The sequence below is a fragment of the Schistocerca americana genome, chromosome 1 (assembly GCF_021461395.2).
Source record: "Schistocerca americana isolate TAMUIC-IGC-003095 chromosome 1, iqSchAmer2.1, whole genome shotgun sequence".
Lineage (NCBI taxonomy): Eukaryota > Metazoa > Arthropoda > Insecta > Orthoptera > Acrididae > Schistocerca > Schistocerca americana.
Window position 1 is genome coordinate 647,303,972 of NC_060119.1, and position 25,204 is coordinate 647,329,175.

General features: G+C 41.7%; 1 protein-coding gene across 1 annotated transcript in view; it reads right to left on the minus strand.

Moving 5' to 3' along the window:
* Nucleotides 1–22,353, minus strand: part of LOC124625775 — a 60,215-nt gene extending 37,862 nt beyond the window's left edge. Inside the window, exon 1 of the mRNA XM_047149220.1 lies at nt 22,115–22,353. Coding sequence (XP_047005176.1) covers nt 22,115–22,259 — 145 coding nt within the window. The 5' untranslated portion in view covers nt 22,260–22,353. The remainder of the gene's footprint in view (nt 1–22,114) is intronic.
* Between the last annotated feature and the right edge of the window lie 2,851 nt (nt 22,354–25,204).

Here is a 25,204-nt window from a genome sequence, read left to right on the forward strand (position 1 = left end):
GCTGCAATCGATAGGTGGTGAGTCATGGTCCATCAACTCAACAGTTGCGTCTGCCACCTTCCTGAGCTGGTCAGGAGGGGCAGCTTCCTCCTCCGGTGAAAGACCAGATGCTCGGCTACCAGTGGTGCAGCCTGGCGAAACTGAAGATGACGGGGGCAGCAACCGCTGGGTGGTGCAGGAGAAGAATGCAGCTCAACGGAGATGGAGAACTCTTTTTACTATGAGCCTTCTTTGAATAATTACGTTTTGTCGAAGGAACAGTTGATGGCTGTGAAGTTCGGGTACGCATGAAATCTTCGCTTGTCGGTTCTTTTTTGAAGGTCTGAGCATCTGATTTAGAGGTCCTCGTCTTAGCAGTAGCAGATGATGATGATGATGATGATGATGATGATGATTGAGCCTTAGGGTTGGTGGGAGGAAGTGGAGACGTTTATTGGGCGATCTTAGCACTGGTCGATCTGACGACCGAATCGTTAAATGTCAGATTGCATATCTGTGTAGCGACCTCCCTGGTAGGCTGAGGAGAAGCGAGAACGGTACTGTATTTCCCTGCCGGAAGCACAGTGGGGTTTCTGCTATTGAATAACTTGTGAGCAGCCGAGGTCGACACCTTCTCTTTCACTCGAATTTCCTGTATACTGTTCTCATCTTTGTAGACGGGGCAGTCGCGAGAGGAGGCAGCGTGGTCACCCATACAGTTGACGCAACGAGGGGACAGAGGTGGACAGTCACCCTCATGGGCGTCCCTGCCACAGGTAACGCATTTAGCCGCACTTGAACAAGACTGCGGGGTATGGTTAAACCGCTGACATTGGTAACACCTTGTAGGGCTGGGTACATACGGCCGAACAGAAATGATATCATAACCCGCTTTAATTCGTGAAGGCAATTGCACATTGTCCAATGTCAGGAATATGGTTCGGGTCGATATGAGGTCCTTGTCAACCCTTTTCATGACCCGATGGACGGCCGTCACTCCCTGATCAGAGAGGAAAGACAGAATCTCATCATCAGTTAGTCCGTCGAGTGACCTGGTATACACCATGCCACACGACGAATTCAAGGTGTGGTGGACCTCCACCCGTACAGGGGATGTGTGTCAGAGAGTGGCTCGGAGTAATTTTTGGGCCTGGAAGGCACACACTGTCTCCAACAGCAAGGTACCGTTGCACAACCGAGTACAAGATTTCTCTGGTCCTGCAATCGCATCTACACCCTTCTGAATGACAAAAGGGTTAACTGTTAAGAAATCGTGACCATCAGATCATGTGACAACAAGAAACTTCGGTGCTCGTGGTAGAATTTTCGGAACAGTTGTTTCATCTAGCTTTCTTTTTTGGGCGGAAGACAGGGAAGAAGAAGAAGAAAAATCCATTGCGGATGAATCCCCCACGATTGCCAGCGTCTCCGATGATGCGCTCCTTCCTTGTGAGAGCCCTTTCAGAGGGCACTCCTGCCTTAGGTGATTGTCCACACCTCAGGTCACACCTTCCGAGAAACAGACGGAGGGACCAATTGGCACGTTCGGAAGGTAACAGCTCAGGCAATCACCCTCCCTGGGCCTGGCCTTTACCAGGGGGTATGTGCGTGCCTTACTTGTCCACCCAGGGTGGGGAATTACGCGTTACCCCGTCATCAGCTACACGTGCGAACGTGTGGGCCGGCCTTCAGACACGCACAGGGAGGAAAGAAGAGAGGAAAGAGAGAGAGGGATAGAAGAAAGAATCTTAAACACCGAAGCTGAGAATAAGACACGGAAAAGAAGACCAGGAGAAGAGGGCAAGGAGAAAGAGGCAGAGATAGAAGTAAGGGCATGAAAGCAAGGAGAAGAGTGAACATAGGGAAAGACCAATAGAGGAAGAAAGCGTGAGGATGGAGAAAAACAAAGGAAACAGGATCCTGGAGTCTTCAAATGTCCATCTCCAGACGAAGGCTCGATACATTACTCCCAAGAAGAGGGAGTGTGAAGGGGAGGTAAAAGGGGGGGAGGAGGAGGATTGGGGACAAGGAGGGAGGAGGGATGGGGAAAGGAGGGGGGGGGGGGCGGGGGTAGGGCAGCCCGGAAAGGAAGGAGAACTGCACTAGTTCGGGGCCCCATGCTCGCCACGCATGTATGCACAAAAGAGTTGTGGACCCCCTGGGGGCCAATGAATCAGACATTACTCCTTTGAAACACACAGCTATCCATAACCTGAAAACTAATCTGCATCTTACCCTTGCCGCAGACAATGGCTTCACCACAGTGGTCACGAATCTTAGTGACTGCATAGCTGAGGGTATCTGCCAACTCTACGTCTCTGCATACAAACCTTATGATTCCATCCCAGAAGTAGAACATGAGCTCCAGCTGCTCCTCAAGGCCTTAAGTCCTTCCCAGCACCTGAATCCATCTTCTTTCTCATACCAACCCCCACACTCCTATCTTTTACCTGCTCCTCAAACCCGATCCCACAGGTTGTCCCATTCTACTTGGGTTAAACACTCCCACAAATAAACTTCTGCCTTTTCTGATCAACACCTCCCAAATTTGTCAGTATCCTCCCTTCATACATTCAAGTCACTGCTCACTTCCTTCACCACTTTTCCACAATTCCTGTTCCATTACCACCAGACTCCTCATTGGTCACTGTGGATGTGATCATTTGTACAGCAACATCTCCTATGCCTGTGGACACCTTCCCTAACATCCTCCCGAGACTAAACCAACCACTTCTTTCCTAATCCTCATAGCCAACCACATCCTGACCCACAATTATTCCACTTTCGAAGCCCGAAACTATAAAAAAAATCTTTGGTACTACCAAGAATACTCAAATGGCACAGTCCTATGCCAGCTTATTTATGGAACACATGGAATAATCCTTCCCAACCAGTCAACTCCCAAAACTCCTTGCCTGTGTCAGATTCACTCGTGAAATTTTCATAACCTGGAGTGACAATAAGGACATCCTTTGTTCATTCTTCCATAACCTCAACACCTACACCTTATCAATTTAACGACACACCTTCCTGTAGGTGAGTCGGAGTAAGATGATTCCTGACAGCTGGCAGTGCAGTTGCCAGCTTTCAGCAGTGAAGTGCAAACTGCCGCAGGCGAATATAATAGCCATCTATAGGGCTCCAGCAACACTGAGGCATTGGCATAGAGATGTTTAGAAAATAGGCTGCAGCAGACATGTGGAGCCGCAATGCCCAGCCCACTGCATCTGTCAGGGGTCATCTTACGATGACTTGACTAGAGGCATCTTTAGTGAAGACATTGATTTTCACTTCTCAGATAGTACCAGAAATACGTCTGTTGATGTCAAGTGCACCAACCACCAACAGTACCTCCATTCTGACAACTGTCACCCGTTCCATGTCAAAAAGTCTCTTCCTCACAGCCTTGCCACCCAAGAATATTGCACCTGCAGTGGAAAGCAGTAGTTGTTGAAATATACTGATAACCGTACCAGAGCCTTTACTGACAGACAATATCCTGTCCAGTTCATCCAAAAACACATCTCCCATACCAAACCAGTTAACCAGCAATCCTCTGATCACTCAGTATCACCATAGCTTTGAAAAGTTCTACCACATTCTTCAGCAGGACTTCAATTACATCTCGTCGTGCCCAAAGATGATGGATATCTTATCACCACCCAAAGTTGTGTTCTGCCACGCACTCAACCTACAGAATATCTTTGTCCATCCCTATTACAATTCTGCTCCCAACCCTGCACCCCATGTGTCATTCTCTTGTGATCAGCCTAGGTGCAAGGCTTGTCCCATAAAAACAACAACAACCTGTTATTAATCATCTATGCTGCAGTTACTGTACAGCATTCTGTGTGTGCGAAACAAGTAACCAAATGTCTATTCACTTGAGTGGCCAACGCCAAACTGTGGCGAACCACGAACTTTACCATCCATTTGTCAAACATGTTGCATACCATAACAGAGAGGACTTCTACAGCTGCTTCAGTATGTGAGCTATCTGGATACTCTGCTGCAGCACAAGTTTCTCTGAACTATGCAGATGGGAATTCTCTCTCCAGCATATCTTGCTCTCTTGAAATCCCCCTGGCCTAAACCCGTTTCTCACTGCCCTACCTCTTCTCTTCTCTCTTCTGTCCACACCACTCCTTCCCCATCCAGCTCGATGTACTGCCTTCTCCCACCACTTCCCCACCACTCATGTGTGGATTCTCTCTCTCTCTCTCTCTCTCTCTCTCTCTCTCTCTCTCTCTCTCTCTCTCTCTCTCTCTCTCTCCCCCCCCCCCCTCCCCCAACTGGTTCCAGCAACTTCCCCCTTTCTCTCAAATCTCCCTGGCACCATCTTTCTTTCCTCCCCCATTTTCTTTTCTCTATCTCTCTTATATACTGCACCCTGTGAACCCTTTTGTCTTGTTGCGCAGCTGCTGAACCATGTCAAAAGACCTGCCTTGCACTATCTTGCTACTTCCTTCTATACCCCCTTCCCACCTCCATCAAACTAGGCAACTGCTTTTGATAATAATAACTCTTCCACATCATGGGAATGTGTATTTGGATGTCTGTCTGGCTGCGTGTGTAAATGTGTATACTTTTTCTGGAAGTAACGCAAGAGCTTGATAGGTAGTGTGAATCTTTTTTTCCTGTTACATGTGTCTATGCTCCACACATCAGACCATTGTAGGTGGGTGAATAACTTTGCCTTATTTTATGTATTGTTTCATCCTGCAATTTCCATTAATGTTGTTCCTTACATTATTTATGTTAATTGTTACATGGTACTGTTAACTACTTTTTTTAAATGATAAACTGCAGAGTGCCTATATAGTACTCTATAACTTTCTTTTAACTTCAGTTTTTTGAATCAGCCTGCAAACCATGTGAAACTTTGATATAACTGACAATGTAAATTGCAGCAAAATAAAATTTGTTTCAGTATGTTTCCACTGGAATACCACCATGAAATTTGGCCCTCACATTATGAAATAGTGTATGTAACACTTTCTTTCCAAAGGGAAAGATATTCTAATTTTGATTATTAAGAATTTTAAAATGTTTGGATTGTTAAAATTTAGCATGTTCATAAATATATTGAAGCAGTGCATATTTTTAAAGTTAATAAGAAACTGAAAAAAATTGTGTATATTTTAATATTTAAGTCAAAGAGTTTTTGAGATATGGTAATTTCTTGGTTTCAAAGTTGCCTAATTTTATGAACATTAAAAATTAATATCTCAAAAACAAAAATGACCAAAAAATCTTCAATTTCGTATTTTATCTTAGTAGGCAGGAGGAATAAAATGACAAAAAATTTGACAATTCTAAAACATCAAGGTTCAAACATATTATTTTACTTGTTGATTTCATAGGGAATGACCCCTATAATTTGTTAAAATATATGGACTCTGGGACATAATTTCAGTTGACACTAATGCTCATGTTAAACAGATATCTACTGTGGTCATATCTGAAGGCTGGCTGTGACACCAATGGTAGGAGCTTGTAGAAGAACTGTGGCTCAGGCTCAAAAGAAAAGTTGACCTTGCACTGGATAGATATTCACCTGGGAGAACAGGAGGGAGGGGATTAGTGTGTAGCGACCAGAGACAAGCACAAGCTCGAATTAGGGAAGGAGAGAGAAGGAAATTGGCCACGCCCTTTCAAACCATCCTGTCATTTGCCTGAAGCGATTTAGGCAAACCTAAATTAGGATGCTGGACGCGGGTTTGAACTGTCGTTGTCCTGAATGCAGGTCCAGTGTGCCAACCCCTGTGCCACCTCAGTTGGTAACAGTTCATTATAGCTTCCTTCCAGTCACTCATTGACTCGTCTGGTGTGCCAATTGAAGATAGCAAAATGAAAGCTGAAGTTTTCAAAGCCACCTTTAAGAAATCATTCATGCAGAAGAATCATGCAAACATATTGTTGTTTTACCGTTGCACAGAGTCCCACGTGGGCAACATAGTAATAAGCATCCCTGGCATAGAGAAACAATTGATACAGTTGAAAACAAATAAGTCTCAAGGTCCGGATGGAAGCACAATTTGGTTTTACAAAGAGTACTCTATGGCACTGGCCGCTTACTTAGCTTGCATTTATTGCAAATCTCTTGTCCAGCACAAAGTGCCAAGCGACTGGAAAAAGAGCAGGTGACTCGTGTATGTAAGAAGGGCAAACAAAAGGACCCACAACATTACAGATTAATATCCTTAACATTGGTTTACTGCAGAATTCTTGAACATATTCTCAGTTCGAATATAATACATTTTCTACAGACTGAAAAGCTCACGTCAACAAATCAGCACCATTTTAGAAAGCACCGCTCTTGTGAAACTCAGCTTGTTCTTTTCTCATGATATACTGCATACTATGGATGAAGCATAAGAAGATTGTGGTAGGGAAAAAGAATTTTAGGAAAGTGTGGTTCAAACGTAAAGGAGATGACTTATAGAATGCTGATGCAACTTATTTTTAAGTATTGCTTGAGTGTTTTGGATCGGTAACAGGTCAGGTTGAAGGAAGACACTGAATTGTTTCAGAGGCGGGATTTGTTACCCGTACATTCGACAACACGCAAGTGTTGCAGATGTGCTCCAGAAACTCAAATGAAAATCCGTGGAGAGAAGGTGACATTCCTTTCAAGGAACAGTGTTGAGAAAATCTAAAGATTCGCTATTTGAAGCTGACTACAGTACAATCCAGGGTGTCTACATGGACAAGGAAAAATAATTCCCGGATTTCACGGTTGAAAATACACTTTCTCCCAGGTGAAAATACACTTTTTCCGTGTTAAGTGACAATATACTTTTTCTCGGCACTTATCAATCCCTTTATGGTCTATGGTTTTATACGCCGACGTAGAATTTCCCGGCACTTTAGAAAATGAAACTCGGGGAAAAAAAACGTTTTGGATAGATCTTTGATGTGCAGCAACATATACACTGCATATTTCCGTGTTACGAAGGTATAAATTCGAATTCCGCCAAACACCGCATGTTACTTTCCGAAGCATTAAAATCGAGATTGTGACGCGCTTTTGTAAGCCAGTCACAGCTCATGTCACCTGATCTCGCCAGGTGATGGCAGCATTTGACACGTGATGTAGTCAGCCAATAGCAAGATCACTCTTAAGTAGCGCAAACACACAAATAAGAAAAATTAATGACTTAAATTAGTGTACAATTGTTGCTACAAGAAAAGCAAAGCTATCACATATAATATTGGTCTCTAAGATTAATAAGCTGCAAGAGTAGCTAAGCTTCCACATATATTGTTGATCTTTTTTGCGCGTCATACATCACATAAATGTGCCAGTAAACTTTTTTAATAACGACGTAAATGTCTGACCTTCTGGGCTCGAAATTCTTCATATGGTCGTCCCCAAAGAGATGATTTTTAAATGAGAGTCAAACGCTCTGTGATTTAAGAAATTCGTTGTACACTCTCTCCACATAGTTTCTTACATAAAAGGAAATTTATTTTGAAAGTAACGATTTTCAAAGCAATATTCACAACATTTTTCCGTGACCTATTTGAAAGTTACGTTTCAGCAGTTGCCAGAGAGCGCCAGATAACAAGCGTCACTGCACTTGCGCAGATACGATGACACAGGAAGCCCGCATGTTCGTACGTGTGAAACATTAAAAGATCTTGCATTAAAACGAATCTAATGTAAAAACACTGTCACGTCACGCTCATTGGAGGCAATTTGTTGTTAAGAAGCACTGCACAGTCTTCCTAAAGCCTTTGACACACTTTGCTGTTGGCAGATGCTTCTATGAGCACTGTGTTTTGTTGTTGTATATGGCTCATTTTCTTTGCGACTTAAGTTTTATTTTCGTTTTTTTTCTCTCGTTCATGTTTTGTTGCTGCAGTATTATTCTACAGATGCGGGATACAGTAAATTTTTTTGTTAAGAGTATTGGTTCTTATCAGTAAAAATCACAAAAATTTAACTGAAAACTAAAACAAAGAAAAATTCCCGGAACTCAAAAAGATTCCTGGGTTTTTCCCAGTTTTGTCCCGGATGAAAAAATTCCCGGGTTTTTCCCGGATCTCCCGCGTCGTAGACACCCTGCAATCCTACTGCTGCCAACGTGTGTATCACACAAGGACCATGATGACAAGAAACAAGAAATTAAGACTCACACAGAGGCACATAGACAGTCATTTTCCCTAGCCTTATCTGCGAGTGGAACGTGAAAGGAAATGACTAATAGTGTTACAGGGTACTCTCTGCCACACACAGTGTGGTGGCTTGTGTAGTATGTCCGTAGATGTAGAAAGAATGGTACATTCTTGTTGCGCATTTGTGGTTGGTAAGCTTGACTATTCCAAGGAACATATAAAGAATTTCAACAATGTACGGCATACACTTCATTGTCGACAGCTGTCTGATCTAGTTAAGCCCGATCCACACGCAACGATCTGTCTGCGCAGACATCGACGCAGATGTCTGTACATGCAAAAGATTGCTGCAAATGTGGTGTGTTCACACGACACAAACCCCAATCTACTACTCGCCCGCCATCTGTCGGTGTAGAAAAAAAATATCAGAGACAAGCGACTACGCTCCCCGTAAAGGTCAAAAATTTAATTCAGTTATTTTGAAATATAGAAATGGAGCAAGTTCTGTTGTGGTCTGTGTTCGCAACTTGTGTTGCAAAAAACATTCAGACCAACCGCAGGAAACAGAGAAAGCGGTCAAAATGGTGTAGACAGTGGCTGCAAAAGCGAAAGCAGTGTTCTCACGTAAATTTACTGCGAGAGTTGCAGGGCGAACCTAATGACTGGCGAAATTATTTGCGGATGGATGTCGAAACTTATAATTCTCTCTTAAAGCTTGTAACCCCTCATATTATGAGAAAAAAATACTTGTATGAGAAGAGCAATTTCTCCTCATGAACGGCTGGCGGTAACATTAAGATTCCTAGCAACAGGAAGGAGCTACAAGGATTTGGAATTTTCAACTGCAATATCAAAACAAGCGTTGAGTGAAATAATACCAACACATGTGAAGCAATTTACGCTGTCCTGAAGGATGAGTCCATGAAGGCAAGTCAAGTAAATTAAGTCTGCCAAGTCACAGATGATATTTTTGGTGTTGTAGACGTGTTTGAAACATATTATTAGAGATTATATATCTACATGGCCAATGAGCTATGGTTTACATTGTTTCTGAGTAGGCATTTTCAGTTCGCTACTGTGTAGAAGCAACCCGTTACAAACTTTTGTTACAGGATACAAAACTCCACTCTGAATTCTAGACAGAGTTCGCAACGAATTTTTTTTTTTTTTTAATTACTGTTTCTCTGTTTGCCGAGGCATCAATTGCCCGCAATTTTTCAATTAGAGCATTGTATGCTGCTGTCTTTTTGTCTCGGTCACTATATTCTTTACTTTTAATCTTACACAAACATGAGTGGTTTCTATATATTTCAATGAATTCACTTACAAACTCTCGAGAACACTGACGAGTATCAGCCATTTTAATGCCCTGTGCGTACAAATACTGAGCAAACAGCTGTTTCGCGCCAGATTTGCGGCGATCTCCTGTCCACACGCTCCAACTTGTCTGCGCAGATGTGGTTTGAACCCACAGATTTGAGAGGTTTCGCTCAAACCTCCAAATCCAACTTCCAGGTTTGCACACACCTCAGGTTGGTGCAAATCTTCTGTCCACACGCAACGATCTGCCTGTGCAGATGTGATGTGCGCAGACAGATCGTTGTGTGTGGACGGGCCTTAAGTGTGTTGACTGCGACTGAAAATGGAGAAAACTGTTTTGTGTTGTTACTGAACATTTTCATTTGAAGATTTTGACTGTCGCACAAATCAAAACAGAATTGGATGAAGTTCATGTGGCCTTTGCACCATCATTGAAGACCATTTACTTTTGGATTAATGACTTTAAACAAGGTTGGACACACCGAGCGAGGTGGCGCAGTGGTTAGACACTGGACTCGCATTCGGGAGGACGACGGTTCAATCCCGCGTCCGGCCATCCTGATTTAGGTTTTCCGTGATTTCCCTAAATCACTCCAGGCAAATGCCGGGATGGTTCCTCAGAAAGGGCACGGCCGACTTCCCTCCCCATCCTTCCCTAATCCGATGAGACCGATGACCACGCTGTCTGGTCTCCTTCCCCAAAACAACCAACCAACCAAGGTTGGACAAGCACCTAAGACTAAGGGTGCTCAGGCTGTCCAATTGAGGTCATCACAAAGGAATCCATTGACAAAATCCAGTGTTTTATAAGCAAAAGTCCACATAATAAAATTTCATGATGTTGCTGGGACTGTCGGCATCTCAACTGAGTGAGTGCAAATATCTTGCATGTAGAATTAGTTTTGGAGAAACTGTCCGAGGTGTGTGCCCCGATTGCTCATAGTCGATCAAAAGCGTATTGGGCAAAACATTTCACCACACTGTCTGGCAGTGTTTGATTGCAGACTGACAGACTTTTTGCGCCAGTTTGTGGCTTTTGATGAAACCTGGATCCATCATTATGCAACAGAGTCAAAGTGGTGGTCAAAACAATGGACAAAGGTTGGTGAAAGTGCACTGAAAAAGGCAATGACCATTTTGACAGCTGGTAAAGTGATGGCCACTGTTTTTTGGGATTCCCAAGGAATAAACCTCATAGAGTACTTGGAAAAAGGCAGAACCATAACTGCACCCTTTTCTGCTTAATTGTTGGATCGTGTGAAACTTGTGTTGGCTGAAAAAAGACCGAGGTTGGCACACACAGGATAATGCACCACCTCACACATCAGTGACAACAATGGCGAAAATGCATGACTTGGGCTTTGAATTGGTTCCTCATCCACCCTGTTTACGAGACTCAGACATAGTCCCAAGTAACTTCTTCCTCTTCCCTATGAAACCTTGGCTTCTGGGAAGAAATTTAAATCAAATGAGAGAGTGATAGTTGCAGTCAAAGAGTATTTTGCAGAGTCTGACAGAATGTATTTTTCCGATGGCATAAAAAAGCTGGAGGATTACTGGACCAAGTGTATATCTATCAAAGGAGACTTATGTCGAGAAGTAAGGTGATTTGTTTACAAAACATTTTTATTGATTTTTAGCAGATTTATCAATAACTATCATACATTCCTTAAACAAAAGAATTCTGCCCAATAGCTGAAAAAAAAAGCACAGGTCACACCCGTCTACAAGTGGGTAGCACAAGTGATTCAGGAAACTGCCATTTACTATCTTTCACATGCAGCCACTGTTGGAGCCTAAAACACGTTCAGAGCACAAAAGTAAGCAAGCATCCTGAACACAATTATATCCTCTATGCCAACCAGTGTATATTGCAAAAACAATTATCATGCGAAACTCAATATGTGCTTTTCTCACATGACATCTGGAAAGCCATGGATCAAGGCAGCCGGGTAGATGCAGTATTTCTTTACATCTGATAAGCATTTACTCGATATCACAACAACGCTTATAGTGGAAAGTATGATTGTACGGGGGTATCGAGTGAACTTGTGGATGGATTGGAATTAATAGCAGGACACAGCAGGCATACCCCAGAAATGTGTGCTGACAATATTAATAGAAACCTCAGACTTTTCACACAGATGAGCTATCTATAAAAGCCATGCAAATATTCAATCAAATCTGGATTTCAATGTGGCAGAAAGAATGGAAACTTGCTTAAATTTTCAGAAATATGAAACTGTGCACTTCACAAAAAAAAAACATATTACCCTATGGCTACAACATCGACAATTCACAATTGGAATCAGCCAACTTGTATGAATACTTGGGTGCAACAATTCGTAGGGGTATGAAATGGATTGATTATACAGACCCATTCATAGGTAAAGCAGCTGGTAGGCTTCGGTTCACTGGTAGGACGCTAAGAAAATGCTATCAGTCAAATAAGGAGATTGCTTACAAATCACTTGTGCGACACATCCTAGAATATTGCTCTTAAGTGTGTGGAGCCCATATTAAATAATTAAATTGGTCTAATGGGCAACACAAATGTATGCTTAAAAAAGAGGCAACACAAATGGTTAAGGGTTTGTCTGACCAATGGGAAGTGTCACAGACGCGCTGAAAGACCTGAACAAGTAGACACTCGAAGATAGTAAAGTTTCATGGGACAGTTTTTGTCTAACAAAGTTTCAAGAATTAGGTAGGAGTGAAAAACTAGGAATGTGTTTCAACCACCACGTGGATAGTAAAACATAATTAAACTAATTGCAACACTAACAAAGGCATTTATACAATCATTCTTCCCATGCTCCATATGTGAATGGAACCGGAAGAAATCCTAATAAGTGGTAAAATGGAAGTAACTTTGTCATGTACATTACAATATTTTGCAGAATATAAATGTATTTGCAAGAACTGAGCATATATAAATTTAATATATTGTGCATTAATACTCAGAGAAATCTATTACTGTTCAATTATTCTACTGATAATAAACCATAGTAAACTGTAACAACTGCAATGTATGTATAAATAACACTGCAGGGTGACTAAAAACGGAATGACAACACGAACATAGTCATAGGAAAACACCAGGCTTAGATACAATGCAAAAATTTTAAGGAAATGCATTTTTCCTCATGAGAATTGGCTTACAAAACACTGTGGTGGACACAGGACAGGTTCATGCGAGACGCTGTCTGACCACTAGGGGCCAAACATTCCACTAGGCATAACACAGTATATAATGCTGTACTGAGCATTAATTAGCATTTCTTGATTGGGTTGACACCAGTTTACAGAAAATCAGCCACATCATCTTCAACATTTTGTACTTTGTTTTTTGTAACTTTACACGCCATTGAAAGATACACTGCATTACACAGAACGGAGTGGGTGCCTGAAACGCCAGCGGCAGAAAGTACAGGAGAGGCACTGTGAACCACACAACCGTAGTGTTCAAATTTGCGAGTCCAAGAAGAATCGGGCAACATTATCTTCAGTAATTTATAGCTAGCTCAAATTATCTGGGCCTTCCACCATTTTATCCCATTAAATTACATTGTAACAGATTCTACAGTAGTGACGATTAGACAGCGCTGTACTTTTGGTGAAAATATGTTTCTAAAATTTTGAAATGTGACCATCAAAAGAGAGACCTCCTGTATGTTGCAATAATTTGTAAAGCCTAATATACACTGCTCTACAACAATTACGAACGAGCTAGTCAGTGAAAACGAATGAAAGTGCAGGAGCTTGTGCCACAGGTCACCCAATTGTACACAGAAAGTTGAATGGCATCTGCCCTCATCAGGGCAGCAAAACTATAGAGGCAAATGGGGCTGGCCCCACAATATGAAGCAGTTGAAGGAATGAGAAAAGACTGTGTGTGTGTGTGTGTGTGTGTGTGTGTGTGTGTGTGTGTGTGTGTAAACCGGTAAGCAGTCCTTCAGTACAACATTGCCTGGAGCAAACATCTGGACAATTTCACATGCGAAAGAATCATCAGGAATCTGGAAGGAGGACAAAGTGTGATGAATGTAACCCAGAAGTTTCGTGTTACTCACAAACTCATTTCATGTGCACAAGAAGCATTCCAAACCATGGGTAATGCCACCCGAGGGAGAGGAGGTGGTTGACCGTGGTCAACTACAGCTGCAGATGATCACTACAGCATGCAACAGGCACACTGAAACCCATGTCAAACAGTGGGTACAATTGCAACCACATTTAATGAGACTGCAAGGCATGCAATGTCATGCTACACAGTGGCACAGCTACTACAGGGAGACAGTTTCCTCACCTGATGTCCAGTATGTAGTGTTCTACGAACACCCACACATCGGCACTACCTTTTGCGATGGAGCCAAGAGCACGAGGACTGGGGTCGCAAGTTCTTCTTGGATGGCATCTGATTCAGTATCAGTATTGACTCTTAATGTAACCTAATATGGCAAGAGGTGGGAACACTTAATATGCCCAGGAACATTGTCCAACATGGGGTTGGGTTGGGTTGTTTGTGAGAAGAGAGCAAACTCCGAGGTCATCAGTCTCGTCGGATCAGGGAAGGACGGGGAAGGAAGTCGGCCGTGCCCTTTCAGAGGAACCATCCCGGCATTTGCCTGGAGCGATTTAGGGAAATCGCGGAAAACCTAAATCAGGATGGCCGGACACGGGATTGAACCATCGTCCTCCTGAATGCGAGTCCAGTGTTGTCCAACATGACTTGTTTTGGTGGTCAAGAGGTTATGGTGTGGGGAAGCATAATGCTGCACGAGCATACTGACCTCCAAATCTTTGAATGTGGTGTACTCGCTGGTCAATGGTATTGTGACACTGCACTCCTCCCCTTGTGCGCTTTTTCAGGGGTGCATTTGCATTCGGTCCTGACCTCATTTTTATGGACAACAATGCATGACCACATTGAAATGAACAGGTGGAGAAGCTCTTGGAACAAGAGGATATTTGGCAAGTGGACTGGCCTGCCCATTCCCCCATTTAAAATTTGCGTTGAGACATACTGCAGTATGCTCACATGCACCAACGACCAACCAGCAGTTGTCAACCAGTGCTGGTGGAAGAACAACTCCTTACCAAAACTATGGTCACCATTGCAGAGCATGCACTGCTGTCTGTGGTGTTCACGCACCTTATTAAAAACCATGTCCTGCCTTTTGTAATGTCCTTGGGACCATCATAAAAGCAGTGATTTCAAAGTAATTGAATAAAAGTGCCATGTCTGTTCCTCTCACTGCATATTTCTTTCAGGTACCTTCTTACTACACCTAGAAATTCATTCTAGGTATGGTCAAAGTTTTATCAAGCTATGTTACTTGCCAGTGACGCATTATGCAAAATTTACTTTTGTCCTTCAGTTCTGCACACCAGTGTAGATGTGCTCATAAGAGTTATGTTGAAATCGTTTACTTTTTCTTTTGGGTAAATTAATGGAGGACACACTAATATGACAGAATCTACTTCCAAAAATCATTCAGTCACCAATTATGACCACAATGCAAGGATCACTTTTAAGTATTAGGGTTCAAGATATCTCTCCGACATCCATTTCTCAGGTCTCCCCACATCCCTCTTCAATTTTGTTGAAAATTTTACAGGATGTATGCATGTATGAGTATTATATAATGTAATGTGGATGGATATGTGTGTGTGTGCGCGCGCGCGAGTGTATACCCGTCCTTTTTTCCCCCTAAGGTAAGTCTTTCCGCTCCCAGGATTGGAATGACTCCTTACTCTCTCCTTTAAAACCCACATCCTTTCGTCTTTCCCTCTCCTTCCCTCATTCCTGACGAAGCAACCGTTTGTTGCGAAAGCTAGAATTTTGTGTGTATATTTGTGTTTGTTTGTGTGTCTATCGACGGGCCAGCGCTTTCGTTTGGTAAGTCACATCATCTTTGTTTTTAGATACATTTTTCCCACGTGGAATGTTTTCCTCTATTATATTCATATGTAATTACAGTTTGATAAGTAGTATAGCCGAGCCACTAGCTACGCCCTTGTAAATACCAGGTTTTCCATATCAGAATGGATATGAATAACTCACCAAGTTTGCATTACTGTTCCTCTGAGTACAGCAGGTTTATCGCAATTTGCTGTCAAAGTAGCTCATAAATCTTGTCATGACAAATTTGGTTCTTGTTTTGACATACCATATCTTATGACAATGACTTTCTGATGCTGGTTTTTCCCTCATTTTCAGCCAACCCCTTGTCATAAGCCTGTGCAAGTGGCATCCTGATTACTCAAATAATTACTGAATTATCAAAGACTGAAGTCAATTCAAAAAAATTATCAGTTTTGTCTGATTTTCAAAAGGCTATATCTCACAAGGGTCCCCTAAGAGTAGACTTTTCTTTGCTCCATTGAAAAGATATTTTGTTTCATGAGAACAAGTTTGTTTTATTTATGAGACAAACCAGTTCAAAGACAATAAAGAAGTTAAAAAACTGCTTTGACTGCTATTATGAACATAGAATGAATGGACTTTTTGAATGCTGTAGGCACATTTGAAAAATTATGTAAAAATCTGTTAAATTTGTTATTGGTTATCTTTGATTTTCTTAAAATAAAAATTAATTTACTAAGACTTAAAGTTTCAGAAATGTTTATCTGTTCATTTAGATTATTTCTGTGTTATTTTGGAATTCATCACAACGCTTTTCACCATCTACGAACATGCTAGCTTTTTACATGAATGTATTCGCATTTTTACATTTAAATATCAAAAACGAAATCAAGTGCAAGTTGAAATCAAACAGTAACTTCATGGATCTTGAAGGCAACATATCAATACAGTGTAGCATAGATTTTGCAGATAATTCTGCATGTCACCTTACAATATTTAACCTTCTTTCTGAGACACCAAACTGCTGCATAATTCCTTTTATATAGTCCAACTCTAAGATGGCAATGCCAAAATCTGCACTTTTTCTAACTGCTTTGACAATTGCATCATTGCTTTCAGTTCTTTAATCAACAGCCAATGATCTAAGCATTTAGTACAGGTCTTACTTGTACTGGGTGTTTGAAAATCTTTTGGATCAAAGCCCCCAGCAGCAACGGAAATAAGGAAGCCTCCAATTCCACCCGTCTGCTTTGACCCACATGTTACAAATACGGTGGAAACGACCATCCACTACGACTCCAATATGCCCCTATGACGTCATTACGTAAACATGACAACAGGAAAATACATCGAAAAACCAACACAAACACACATTCCACAAAAAACCAAACCAAAATAATGGGACAAGCGTGGGAAATTGGGGGTTTTATGGGTGGGGACAAACTAAATATAAACAAATTTAGACACACACCACCAAACCAAACCACACAAAACGACAATACAGAACTCTCCAAATTCCACTAAACTCAATATCCTCTGGAATTGGACACTTCCCTTGACCTGTATAGCTCAACAGCAGTTCCCGATGCCAGAAAACCCAAAGCCACAACCACACATTGGAATCGAAAACTTCCCTTCAACTACATACCTACAAACCAACACACGATACCAAATCACCAATACCACAAACCACACAACTCAAAACCACCCCACCAACCACAACAACACATAACAAATACACTTAAAAAAAGAAATCTCAATCACACACTGCAACACAACAAAAGCTGCAACAAAATAGATCTTCCACAACTAACTCAAAAACCCCCACCCCTCCTCACAAACACTACCAACAACTAAACACCCCCCCCCCCCCCCCTGAATCCGCACCCACCCACCCACACAAACCACCCTAACTAACCACATTCAGCCTGTACATCTTACTAATAGCCCTTAAAACAAACCCGAAAAAAACAACAGCCCTTAGGGATGCTCTTCCGCCAACAGCACTCATCTAAATGAGACCGAAGGTTAGAAGAGCGCCTCTTCCCCTCCCAAGAACTGACTTAACGGCCCCCCACATCCCCTCTATGGTATTCATACAAGCCCCAGTCTCATAATTTTTAAACTCTAAACTGGTTCACTACTAAATGATTGTACCCCCTCTCACCCAACCCCCTATTAGAAGAAAAAGCATCAGAAACTACAGCAGAACCCAGTTCTATAGGCTCCTCAATTAACCCCACTAATTCCCCCTTAGTCCGCCCCTCCACAACACTAAAAACACATTCCGAACACCCACCCCCCTATACAACAGCCCCCCCCCCCCCACCCACACCCGGACACCAACCACAGACTTACCCCTCCCATACTTCCTTTTCCCAAACTGTGACTCGTCCACATCTACCACTACCCCAGGCCCACCCAACTTACCCCTGTACTTAATAAACTAACACATTTCACGACAAAACGAAAACCAGTCAAGCATGCTCCTCTCACTCACACCAGTCTCATGCGCACAAAAACTGTGAGAGGATTCATAACAAAAGTAGTACGTCAACAATGCATCTCGAGCATGCCCAACCTAGACTTCTCGAGCCAGGAACCACAAAGTATGGAGCGCCGTAGATTACCACCGCCACATATAACAGTCCCTAGTCCAAGACACCCCAACTTTTGCCAATTTCTTGTCATGACCACAAAAAGCACACTTCACAACCGCTGCCAACAAACCAAACAGCTGCAGAAATTTAATCAACTCCATCGGACTTGTCCCCATCTCAGCATGCAAACGCACACTGTTAATTTTATCAGTCATATCCATACCTAACAAGAGCAGCAACAATTTACTCAAATTAACACACGACCTACATCGAACAGGACTACAATAACTTTCACACAACAAACACTAAATTGTTAACTCACTGAAAACAATTCCTCTCCACACACAGGCAAAACCAGAACCACCCTGAACAAGCAGTAACACCAAACTGAACCCAACACACCACACAACACAACACAACACCCCTAAACACACCACCAGAGGGCACAACGAACAGCAAAACACATTGACACCTACTAACACGCCACACTCACAAACCAAACTCCGCGCCGTCGTGACGTCACACACCGCAACAGTCTTACGTCACGGGTCAAAGCCGATGGGTGGGACTGGACACTTCAGTCAACTCGCAGTAACTATGTTATGTGCAATTGCTTCTTGAGTTTCACTTGCTTTCTTTTTGCATAACCTCTGGCATCCCTCATTGACATCCACTGAAATTTCACTAGAGAGATCCCAATTGCAGCTAGGCTTGTGCTGACTGGTTCTGGTTGATGTAATTCCTCTGCCTCATCTCTTGTGTAGCTGACTTCTGTTGCAAAGGCTTTCTTTTTACTGCAAAGTGTTTTCAAAATATATTTTTAACTTTGTTCTTTGTGGTAACTTTCAAATGATCAGCTGATTCCAAAGTAACAACCCATAAGCCCTTTTTCACAGAATGGTTCTTTAGGTGACGTGCAGAATTATCTGTAACACCGATGTTACACTACATTGAAATGTTGCCTTGAACATTCATCAAGTTACCGTGTAATTCTAACTCCCACTTTACAATGGTACAAAGAACAATCAAATCCAAGAAGATCCTTTTGAGCTACAGTCTTTTGAAAATCAGACAAAAATGATGACTTTTAAAACCGACATTAATTTTCAATGATTCAATAATTATTTGAGTAATCAAGATGCCACTTGCAAGCTTTATGATATACTGGCTGATTGCAAATGAAAAAAAGCAGAATCAGAAAGTCATTCAATTATAAGATAAAAGCTGCCAAAATGTGATCTAAATTTATGAGCTATTTTGACAGGAAGGTGTGATAAATCTGATGTATACCAGGCACATTTTCAGCAACTAGGCTGTTATACCTACAACACTGAGCAGAACCACTAAGTTTCAGTGTAGGAGTCCCTTTGGACCCTGGTCAACAGTAAATCAAACTTTATTTATTCATATCTGTCACAACTCGAAAAAACTGGCCTGGCTAGTGGCCCTACCATACTACTTATCAGACTGCACAGCTTTATGCAAAACCTATGTACATCCTGTAAAAATTTCATAAAAAAATGCAGAAGATCGAGTGGGAACCCTTAGGCCACTCGACAGGAAATGACCCAGTTTTGTTTTTAGAAGATGTCAAACTCAAAACCTTGACAAAACAAAGTGGTTTTGGAGCACACTTTCTACCTATCTATAGCTTGCCTGTGATCACCCTAGTAACCAATTGGTGATTTTAAATTCAGTTTCTTGGATCTAGGTATTTTTGCACACCAGAATAGTAGTTAAGAATGCAGTAAAATTTTGTTGGAATTGACAGGGATGAAGTTGAGTGGTACACAGCCCCCGAGTACGCAACGATGGTGTAACCAGTGTCACCACTTGGAAGATAAGAAGTACAAACACACAAGAAGCTCATTACCTCAGCTTGTGCACGACAGAACATCAGATTCAACATTCAGACAACACTGCACAGCATAAAGGAATGCTCATAATCCCTAAAGTTAAAGATTAGGCCAGCAAAGAATGCTTAAAAGCTAAGAAAACATGAGCACATTCCATCAACCATATGAGGAATCACATTCCTGACTGCTGTAAAGCCCTTGCCTTCCGTCCAGTCACTCTGAGTTAGGTCAATCCACCAGCATCAATGATATCAATGGAGCGTCAGCTCTACTCTTTGCAAGGATGGCCTACTGAGTACAATAACAAGCCTACAGCCACCGTCAGCTTGGAGTACACTGCTAAAAGTCCACAGCCGTCTGGCTGTGAAAGGAACTTCAACCCTGCAAGCCTGCCTATCACACCTGTGACTACCCTAATATGAGGGCCAGGCCATTGTTCCATGGATGAAGAACCGATCTGCCTGTCTGCAAGCTATTCAACTTGGGAACAGCGTAGCTGAGCCGCAACTCTGGCAGTATGAGTATGGCCTTACCAGCTGTATGCCGACACTACCTCTTAGGCTGTCCTTTGTGTCACTGGTGGGTATTCCATCCACACGCCATCTTGGCAACTGACAATAATGACGTGCAGATTTCTTGGCCTGAGCCTAAAAGCAGTTTAAGTCATGAGAGCACTGAGGCTCCAACATTCGTCCAGAGCTATGACAGGCTGTTGCGTCGCACTGGCCGCCATATCCTCCTGTTATGTGGCCATAGCACTGACTTAAGGCAATCCCAGGGCCTGCAGCAGCAGATTTATCATCAGGTGCTGATGTGTATCCTGCATCTTTGTGCAATGTGGGCTCAGCACACCCGGTGCTAGGCAGCACTAGAAAGAAGACAGTGATTGTAAAACTCTTAGAAATAAATGTCTGAAAACTGAATGTTGTCTCATTAGCACCACAGCACATGACAAGACACCTCCATCCACAATCCTACACCAATGTAAAAGGCTGCATCTGGCAGGCTTACAGTATATGTAACAGAAAACATAGGAAAATGTTTAAGAATTTTAACAAGATCAGGTATGGATAGTTGAAGCAGCTGAAAACAGCTGGCTTTAGAACTGCATTAGAGGTGACCTGGATGATACAGGAGCAGCTACTGAGTGCAAAAATCTGGATTTTTTGGAGATTCTATGGTGTAATGACCAATCTGCTGAGGGTCCTCCTTCAGATCGATACAAAATCTCATACTGGTGTTCCAGTAGTTGCCATAAGATGGAGATATCATTACCATGGCCTACACTCATGCAGAAAACATAAGACAGTCCACCATACAAAGGCAAATCCCTGTGGTTACTAGAGTAAGGAGACACACGAATAGGAAATTAAATTATCAGAGATTCCCATAAAATTGATGTCATTTGTCTGTCTGAACACCATATAACAAAAACAATTGAAAATCTTAATGCAAGTTCTTATAAATTAGTTACCTATTCATGTGCATCCAATATGAATACAGTAGTTGCCACATTCATAAAAAAAAGGAATATAAATGCAACAATTTTGAAATCAGTAAAGTCTGTGTAGATCAAGATATAGAAGAACGTGCAATTCTTGTTATTGTTACAAGATACAAGTCCCCACTGCATAATTGAGAAATATTACAAAAAATGGATGGGCTGTTGAGTTGTCTGTCAGACAGAAAATCTAGACAAGAAGAGAATAGCAGCTTTTGTGATATGGTGCTACAGAAGAATGGTGAAGATTAGATGGGCAGATCACGTAACTAATGAGGAGGTACTGAATAGAGCTGGGGAAAAGAGAAGTTTGCGGGACAACCTGACTAGAAGAAGGGATAGTTAGCTAGGGCACATTCTAAGCCATCAAGGTTCAAATGGCTCTGAGCACTATGGGACTCAACTGCTGTGGTCATAAGTCCCCTAGAACTTAGAACTACTTAAACCTAACTAACCTAAGGACATCACACACATCCATGCCCGAGGCAGGATTCGAACCTGCGACCGTAGCGGTCGTGCGGTTCCGGACTGTAGCGCCTTTAACCGCTCGGCCACTCCGGCCGGCCTAAGCCATCAAGGGATCACCAGTTTAGTACTGAAGGAAAGCGTGTGTGTGGAGGGGGCGGGGAGGGGCGGTAAAAATCGTAGAGAAAGACCAAGAGATCAACACAGTATGCAGACTCAGAAGGATGTACGTTGCAGTAGTTACTCGGAGATGAAGATGCTTTGACAGGATAGATTAGCATGGAGAGCTGCATCAAACCAATCTCTGGACTGAAGACTACAACAACAACAGGGCACAATTAAGCAAAACTAATTATTAAACATTCCGGAAAATAACATATGTTTCAAGTAATAAACCAAGTACCATTTTCATTTGCATCCGTTTTTACATATGGTTCAAAATACTTCGATACGTTTGCTGTTCCATTTTTTGCAATGTAGCATGGAATATACTGCACTTTGTTGTCTGACTTAATTATGTCACTACTAAAATTTATGTGAAAAGCCATATTAACATACACAAACCTACACCTCGCAACTCAATTACAACCACCACGCTCGTCACATAACTTTACCGCTTCAATTCAAAAACCTGTATCACAAACCACAAAGATATGTTTGTGTCTCAAGACAATTAAACTCTTTGTATACTAAAGACGGTAAGTATTGCACGAAATTTCTGATTACGTGTGAAGGGTTGATTGATATACGCGTAAGACTACTATGTCAGAACCTCTGAATTACACTATGTAATATGAGACAAACTAAACAACCTTTGACCATTGTAAATATTTTGCTTGTTGCACACGTAAATAGGTGACCTCAATTGCAAAATTATGTAGTTGTTTTTTCAGCAGCCATTTGATTATTGCACTAGATATATATATTAAGCTGCTGACCGGTACTCTAACTGCTAATCATCTTTATATGTACATCGTTAAAGAGCTCCCCAAACACAACGAACTGTCTGCATAGATAACTGCGCAGGTAACTGTGCAAGAATAAATCCCCACAAATTTCATACATTAACACTATAGAGTTTGAGTCTACTTCTGCCCTCCCCCCCCCCCCCCCCCCCCCCAAATCAAGCTGCCACAGTGGGAAAATATCAAAATATCCCACAATGAATTTCAAATGGTGGCTTTCACACAAGCCGTCAATGGACCGTCACGTCCCGCCACTTCACGTCACTGTCAAGGCTTCTCGGCAGGAAAGTTCTGACGGTGTCGTCGCCACCTAACATCGGAAATTAACTATTTTCGCACCGTTCACTCGTGTTATCGTAGTGTGTTTGTGTTTTTGTACCTTCTTAGTCTTTATTGTATTAGTTTGCTGTGTTTTCGAGACAAATCGCAAATGTTCCATGACGAATTGAATATTTTTTTCCATTGAGTGCATAACCGAGCTCAGATATCTGAAAGCGAAAAATTAATTAGATTTTACAGCAACAGAATAGAACTGTCGTCTACACTGTGTATAAATAAGAATAAAAGTTGATGAAGCAATTTTCATTAAATAACTTATTCACGTCAAGAGCTTATTTCTAATGAAGGAGAAAAATAAATTGCTTATGACGTATTTAGTCATGTAAGGGAAAAACATGATGGATAAGGTAAACAAGTTTTGCTTAGTCCCCTACAAAAAAATTTTGGGGTGTTTGTGTGTTTTAGAGATGGGAAAACTGGTTCATCTTTTCGAACTAGCTTACTGGTTGCCGTTCCTTTTTCAGAACCCTTCGGTTTTACTCATTCACCTTTCCTGTTCCTATCTAATTGTGCACACTACATGGAATTTAGATAAATTTCCTGAGAAAAGATCAGGTACACATAATTATTATTTCTACATGATCAGTTCATTGATTACCCTTTGTAGGAAGGTTGTTAACTTCCATTTCCTCAGCTAAATGAATCCTTGGAAAGTATCATATTAGCTGGCTGACTTGGCCAGTGACTACAAGGCAGTAGAGAGAGGTCAGAGTAGGCTGACCAGAAGAGCAGATTACTAATGTGTTTACAACTAGTGTGGACCACCACAGCCATCATTCACTTTCAAGGCAAAATCACAATCGTAGCAAGTACAGTGTCTTCATTTTCCGTTCGTTCACAGAAAATAAGTTACACTCGTGTCTGCAATACAGAATAACTGAAAATAAACTGCCATCTGCCAATCCAACATTAAGTTTTCTTTTATAATTTGCAAGTATGTTAATCAGCTATACAGCAAAGTGCCATACTGTCTGTGTGGGAAGTGAAGATTTACTTGGAAATATCAAGACTTCTGACCTGAGATCAGAAAAATTGCATACCAAAATTAGAAACTTTGTATCTAAAACAGGGACAAATGCACACAAGGCCGTAGAAACTTCCTAAGTGAAAAGAAACAAGACTTTTTTCAAAACCGTCATGGCATAGCATACATCATTTCTATGAAGATTTTGGACACCTGAAGAAGATAACCAGCTTCTGATCACTCACCAGTTGAAATGGGCACCAAGGTTCATGCATGGAATCAGATGTTCGAAAAAGAGAGCTTCGGAGTGAGGACACACAGACATTAATAGAGGAGGGCGAAATGAATATAAAATTCGAAAATTCATTAAATATGTGTTAATGTGTGCTGCTTGAGGCTTTCCCGACGGACATGTTGTATATATATGGTTCTCGGGCGAGACGTCGGATGTCATAGTGCAAACTCCACAATATTTCGTCAGCGCAACTGGCCGACATCTTCAGGTGCGACGAACACACTGACCGTGTGTTCGTCGCACCTGAAGATGTCGGCCAGTTGCGCTGACGAAATATTGTGGAGGTTTGCACTATGACATCCGACGTCTCGCCCGAGAACCATATACACATGTGTTAATGTATTTAAAACATTAAGTTTTTTCACACAAAGATATTGGAAGATAAAGGGAAATTTAATTTCATCGCCCGTGCAATGCTAATAGTTTTATGTGTATTTCAGAGAGCCGCTGAGTGAGATCACAGGTATTTTTCTTCATCTGCTAAAAGAACTTATTTAAGAGGAAATAGTGTCAAATTTAAATTCCTTTGTTTTGTATACTTGCTGTAGTGTCCATTCTCGTCACACAACTGAATATTAGCGTCCCAGTAGCGCTTCTTCTTGAAAAAACTTGTTCTTTAGCTGAATCCCATATAATCGCACAGACCCGAAAATTTACGTGAGATAAACACAAAAAATTCTACTCAAGTTTTCTTCATAATGCAAAATTCGTTTAAAAAGGACTGCTACTAGTTTCATCAATGGCTATTGACGCAATAAAAGTGTAATTAAACATTTCTAAATCGTATTTAACTAACACATTTCATATTGTTTACTAGTTAGATAGACGCGATCTAGGCCTAAATTTTACGAGTTACAACCGTTTAAAAACCTTACCAAACATGACTGATAACGTAAATTGTCTAAAAACAAATTAATTACAAGTTCATTC